This window comes from Nematolebias whitei, chromosome 19 (genome assembly GCF_014905685.2).
Source record: "Nematolebias whitei isolate Nwh7 chromosome 19, NemWhi1, whole genome shotgun sequence".
In the NCBI taxonomy this organism is placed as follows: domain Eukaryota; kingdom Metazoa; phylum Chordata; class Actinopteri; order Cyprinodontiformes; family Rivulidae; genus Nematolebias; species Nematolebias whitei.
Genome location: NC_056516.1, coordinates 23,182,730 through 23,189,467, shown reverse-complemented (window position 1 = coordinate 23,189,467; position 6,738 = coordinate 23,182,730). Strand labels below are relative to the sequence as shown.

General features: G+C 41.1%; 1 protein-coding gene across 1 annotated transcript in view; it reads left to right on the top strand.

Annotated features, from left to right (window-relative positions):
* Positions 1 to 5,133, top strand: part of galnt12 (UDP-N-acetyl-alpha-D-galactosamine:polypeptide N-acetylgalactosaminyltransferase 12) — a 10,148-nt gene extending 5,015 nt beyond the window's left edge. Inside the window, exons 7-10 of the mRNA XM_037693220.1 lie at positions 372 to 503; positions 704 to 817; positions 3,962 to 4,117; positions 4,636 to 5,133. Coding sequence (XP_037549148.1) covers positions 372 to 503; positions 704 to 817; positions 3,962 to 4,117; positions 4,636 to 4,773 — 540 coding nt within the window. The 3' untranslated portion in view covers positions 4,774 to 5,133. The remainder of the gene's footprint in view (positions 1 to 371; positions 504 to 703; positions 818 to 3,961; positions 4,118 to 4,635) is intronic.
* Positions 5,134 to 6,738: the final 1,605 nt, after the last annotated feature.

Below are 6,738 nucleotides of genomic sequence, written 5' to 3'. Positions count from 1 at the left end.
TGTGTGTAACTCTCTGCATGTGTGTAACACTCTGCATGTGTGTAACTTTGCATGCTTAAAGGTATTTACATAAGCCCATTACTGTTTGCTTGTACGCTCACAGACTTTAGTAAAATACACAAATAGATCCGTCTGTAGCAATTTAACTAACATTTGGGAGTGGTTCAGAGTGTGTGGTTATGTGAAGTGCATAGAAATTGTGTTGCATTGCGACACAACAAATGATGCTATTGTACTTCTTGCCAATATGAACACACCCTCGGCACAGCAGGTTTTTGCTTCTAATTGTCTGATCTTTTTAAAGCTTGTTCTAAAGAAAAGTCAAACTACGGCTCTAAACCTGAGCTGTCGCATGCAATGTTTGATTTTAGGAGGACTTTGGAGATGTGACAGAGCGGAAGGAGCTTAAAGAGAAGCTGGGCTGCAAGAACTTCAGATGGTACCTGGATAATGTTTACCCTGACATTTCTGTCCCTCAGGATCGACCCGGCATGTTTGGAATGGTGAGAACCTTAAAAATGAATGCCCCAAACAGGCAACCCTTTGTTTAAATCTCTGATGAGACTGATTTTTAAACAATAAAAATCTGTTTCTTTTTGTTTTTTTACATTTAAGTAAAGTTGTATCAAAATATTAGCTAAATGCACAATATTTATTTTATGATTGGCTTGAGTGTTTCATTGATATGAATTAATTTCACCAGCTGAAAAACCGGGGCAAGGCCAACTACTGTTTCGACTATAACCCCATAGACGATAACGCGATCGTGGGCGAAAGGGTCATCCTCTACCAGTGTCACGGCATGGGCCAGAACCAGGTAGGAAGTGGCTGTTTTTATACTGGGGTCAAGACTCAAGAAAAACTTGTATTTTATAGAAAACAATTTTATTAATTTGATTCAGTTTATGACTTTTATTAGTCATCGTAAAGCATGTTTATCAATCTCCATAGAAACTCCCATACACAGTAGATGCACAGATCAATAAACACTGAAACAGTCGGTGTGGTTCAAGATTAGAGCTTTAAATCAATAATTGTATTGATTTATTGCCAACTCCTCTAAATTTAAGTTAAATATAAGAACTCATTAAATTTGATTACTAACTAGAAAGTCCCAGGCGAAACTTTGATGGGGACTGCCACGTGGTGGATAATTAAGTTTTGATTTGACAGTACTGTGTGTTGGGGTTTGTTCTCAGCTACCAACAAACCAAATTTCAGCTCGATAAGGCAAAAAAAAACAAAACAACCAATGTTATAATTTTTTCTTCTAAGCTATGGTGGCCATCTTGGATTTTTGATGTGGATTCAGTATGTGATGGGGAACGTCCTCGGCTATGACCAAACTAACTTTCAGCTCAATATCTCAACAAATGACATAATTATAGTCTATTTAGAGTTTTCTGGGGTAGCTCTGGCAGCCATTTTGACCCAAAATGGCTCCAAAAATTATTCAGTGTTTTGTTCAGAGATATTTTCCCTCTAGGTCATGTGACCTCACTGTGGCAGTTAGAGGTTAAGAGTTCTGTCAGGCATTTTGAATGAGAAAAATGGCATCTTTGTTTGCAAATTACATCGCCATGGTAACTCAAAACGCCAGTGAAAGTAATGGCACATATCATAGTGCTGAGCCGGTCATTTTTATATAACATTTGTGGGGTTACACTTTGCGATTCGGCCACATTAAAGTTGATGGGAGATGTAAATAAATAAAGTTAAGAAACTCCAAGTCATGTGGATAATAATAGGTGCTGCCTCTTACTAGGCAGTTCCTGTCGTGCTATTCTTAAATCAAACCTTTCCTCCTCCTCATTACAAACAGTAACCATAATCCTGTCTCAGCCCAGACTGCAGGGTGTGTAGTCATGCCTTTACAAACCTGCAAAGTTGTTTGCCAATCTCAGATTGCAAAATATGTTGGTACTGTTGATCCAGAGGGAGAGCGTGTTTCCCATCTGTTTTCTCTGTGAACCACAGAGCGCTGTGAAATTTAGCCATGTTACTCCACAAGGCCTCTGCGGACTCACAGATTTCATATAGCCTCTGCAGCGGCGGTGCTGTCTGCCTTATGGGAGTGTTCTGCATGTTGTTGCATCCCTTTCTGCATTTTAGTGCGCACACATACAGTGCCTTGCGAAAGTATTCAGCCCCCTTCAACTTGTCAACCTTTTGCCACATTTCAGGCTTCAAACATAAAGATATAAAATTTAAATTTTTTGTGAAGAATCAACAAGTGGGACACAATCGTGAAGTGGAATGAAATTTATTGGATGTGTCAAACTTTAACAAATAAAAAACTGAAAAGTGGGGTGTGCAATATTATTCAGCCCCCTTGCGTTAATACTTTGTAGTGCCGCCTTTTGCTGCAGTTCCAGCTGCAAGTCTTTTGGGGTTTGTCTCTATCAGTTTTGCACATGGAGACTGAAATTCTTGCCCATTCTTCCTTGATAAAAGCTCGAGCTCAGTGAGGTTGGATGGAGAGCGTTTGTGAACAGCTGTCGTCAGCTCTTTCCACAGATTCTTGATTGGATTCAGGTCTGGACTTTGACTTGGCCATTCCAACACCTGGATACGTTTATTTGTGAACCATTCCATTGTAGATTTGGCTTTATGTTTTGGATCATTGTCTTGTTGGAAGATAAATCTCCGTCCCAGTCTCAGGTCTCTTGTAGACTCAAACAGGTTTTCTTCCAGAATGGTCCTGTATTTGGCCCCATCCATCTTCCCATCAATTCTGACCATCTTCCCTGTCCCTGCTGATGAAAATCAGGCCCAAACCATGATGCTGCCACCACCATGTTTGACAGTGGGGATGGTGCGTTCAGGGTGATGAGCTGTGTTGCTTTTACGCCAAACACATCGTTTTGCATTGTGGCCAAACAGTTGGATTTTGGTTTCATGTGACCAGAGCACCTTCTTCCACATGTTTGGTGTCTCCCAGGTGCTTGTGACAAACTTTAAACAACACTTTTTATGGATATCTTTGAGAAATGGCTTTCTTCTTGCCACTCTTCCATAAAGGCCAGATTTGTGCAGTGTACGACTGATTGTTGTCTTATGGACAGACTCTCCCACCTCAGCTGTAGATCTCTGCAGTTCATCCAGAGGGATCATGGGCCTCTTGGCTGCATCTCTGATCAGTCTTCTCCTTGTTCGAGATGAAAGTTTAGAGGGACGGCCGGGTCTTGGTACATTTGCAGTGGTCTGATACTCCTTCCATTTCAATGATTGCTTGCACAGTGCTCCTTGGGATGTTTAAAGCTTGGGAAATATTTTTGTATCCAAATCTGGCTTTAAACTTCTCCACAACAGTATCTCGGACCTGCCTGGTGTGTTCCTTGGTCTTCATGATGCTCTCTGCGCTTTGAACAGAACCCTGAGACTATCACAGAGCAGGTGCATTTATACAGAGACTTGATTACACACAGGTGGATTCTATTTTTCATCATCAGTCATTTGGGACAACATTGGATCATTCATAGATCCTCACTGAACTTCTGGAGTGAGTTTGCTGCTCTGAAAGTAAAGGGGCTGAATAATACTACACCCCCCACTTTTCATTTTTTTATTTGTTAAAGTTTGACACATCCAATAAATTTCATTCCACTTCACGATTGTGTCCCACTTGTTGTTGATTCTTCACAAAAAATTTAAATGTTATCTTTATGTTTGAAGCCTGAAATGTGGCAAAAGGTTGAAAAGTTCAAGGGGGACGAATACTTTCACAAGACACTGTATATACTGTGTTCATTCCCCATTGCCTCTTTGTGCGTTCTTGCCTGCACTTTAAACACGTCTTGACTGAAACTACGACTCGGCAAAAATAAAATGCAACTGCTCCTGGATTCAATAAGGTTAAAGTAACAAAATAATTAATGAGGATAACTTTTTTGGTTTAAATTGCACAACTTGCATGGTAGATTTGGAAACGAAGCCAGTCGTTTTTATTTCTCCTCCACAGTTTTTTGAGTTTTCAGCGGATGGTGAGATCAGCTACAACACCAGAGAACCAGCCGGATGCGTCGTGGGTGACGGCGTGAGTACCTACCTGACCATCCAGCTGTGCAAAAAGCGAGGACAGGCTGTGCCCATGGACCAGAGATTTGTTTTCCGAAAGGTGAGACAGAAGGCATGTTTTCTTTTATTGAAACAAAGTGCAAATAGTGTGTTATTTTTAATAGTATTCCCAGAAATTGCATTTGAATCAAAATATTTTATTGAATCTGGTTTGAATTTGAGGAAATCACAACATCCAAGGACTAACTGGTAATTCATGTCCAGAATGACTCTGACGGCAGCAGCAAAGCTGTTTATTAGTTTCCCACGCAGCGTGGGGAGTTGTTTAACATGTGCTGGGTGTAGCTGCAGAACACCCGTGTGTGGAGCACAACAACGCCATCTAAATGTAAATGCAGCTAAAATGGAATGAATGTAAGGGTGTGTAGGGTGGAGGAATGGGGAGATGGAGGAAAAACAAAACAAGAATATAAGTTAGGGGTTGCTGACTGTGCACTTCATTCAGGTAATGCAGCGTTGCTCTGGTCTTTTCTGTATACAGTTTATTTTTATTTTTAAACAATACAAGTGATCCACATCTAATCTTTTAGTTCTGAAATGATTTTCTTTTCTTTGCAGGATGGGAGTCTGCTCCACGTCCAGAGCCAGAAGTGCGTCGAAGCCGTGGACAAGACGGACAACGGGACACCAGCCCCCTCGCTGCAGCCCTGCTCTGCCAGCTCCCACCAAAAGTGGTTCTTTGAGGAGAGGATGTGAAGGGACAAACTAAAAATACACGTGGAAGTTATTTATTTTCATCCTGAAGCCAATATCCAGAAGAAGATTGAGTGGATTTAATTGCTATTGGATTACTTTTTACCCCTGAAATGAGCCCAAATAAGGACGCCTGTCTGTGCACCTTCCTGAGTTAAACCTGTTCAGGTTGTCTTTGTGCACCAGTTGGACCAAGAGGAAACTGTTCTGACGAGTTCCCTGAAACACACTTTAAATACACAGAACATGAAACATGCAACAGATTTCACCCAGAAGACTTGATGGACAGTATTTGATAATCAGCCTAACTACATTTTTATATAAACAAAGGGATCAATTTGCAAACGTGTGCTTCCTTCTGAAAGAAAACGTTTTGTTAAAATACCAGTGAAATCTGAGCCTTCTGGACGGGCGTGGTTTTCCAGAGCTCATCATCAGGTGTTGTTTGGTGTTTTGTCCTGTAGAGGGGGCTAGCGCTCCACAGCAACACCTCATCTTTTCTTGCACATGGGATTTTTCAGCTATTTTTCAAGAACCTTTTACAGAAATCAAACTACTTGATAAATTATTTACACCAGCGGCCCAAAAACAGTCATAGATTACCGGCCAGTGCCTTAGTTTTTTTTTTTTTTTAATCATGTAACCACTAAAAAAAGGGGAAACTGCTGCCATATTCTGCTTTGAATGTGATTCTGCTTGATCTAAAGTTATTTTTAATTATTTTTATTTTTTACTGGATTCAGTATAGTGTTGTTTCTTTGTGCTGGTTAAATAATAAGCAGCTAAAAATCATGAATCATGGTCATATTTATTGCATTTGCTTCACTTGGTGTCAGCTGGGAATGTTTTCCATTTCAGGGTTTCACTTTATTGTTTAAAGATTTAGAGTTTATTGACTTTAAACTGGTCGAGAGGGAATACTAACATCATGTCACATGACAGCTCAGAGCAAAGAGCGTGACTCTTATAGGAAATAAATACTACGACGGTATTTTTGTAATTTGGATCAAGAGATTTTTTCATGTCGTCTCTATGAGATGGACGATGAGCAGCTGCGAGTATCTGCACAAGCGTGGAGGTCTTTCCTTGAGAATACGTATTTACTCTGTGGGTTGTGCAGCATTCATCCTTCAGACATCTTCTAGATGCTCGTGAACCGGGGTGGTTAGTGCGTGTGTGGTGCCCCCTCAGGTTACAGCGGACAAGTTTGACAGTTGTTGGCATGCCAGATGGTTTTCTGATTGATTTCTTTGTCCTCTCCCTATTCTCCATCACCTATTTTTTTTCTTCGTCTCCACATGTCAGAGGTGTGCAGTAGAAGACTTTATCTTTTGGACTCCAGTCACGTGGAGCACTTTCATACCCCCCAGCGTTCGACTTTCAAGTCATCAGGAGTACAGTTCTGGCAGCAGAAGCAGACGATGGAGCCGACTGAATGAAGCTGTTTGCGACCCCTTTTCTTACCATTAACGCTCACAGGCTCTCGGCCCATCCCGCTCAAAAGGACTGCTGTTTGGAGCTAATGCTAAAAGGACCATCATGCTGAAATAGACTTTGAGTATTGATTCAGAGTGTATACTTACAAGACGATGAATGGAGCAGTTTTTAAAGTAGCGCCGCTGTGAATCGGAATGAGAATTCCTTCATTTGCCAAATGTAATGAATGTAGACGGACGCGCGATGCTGTTGCAGGGACTTGATAACATCTGTATGTGTGAGCCTGCGTTCTACGAGCCTAACGATGCAGCATTAGATTGATTATGTGCTGTTATGCACACACTTAAAGATTTATTGCACTGCACGGAGCGTTGGAAGACAGTACTACGAGACGGCGATATTGAGTCCAAGAGAAGAACAAAATGAGTTCCAAGCTCACTGAAATATGGACGTAATTACTGGGCTTGGGTTCCCTGTGGTCCATAAGTAAGTTTTTGTTAAGGTTATGAGTTGTTCATTGCTAAGTGAAGT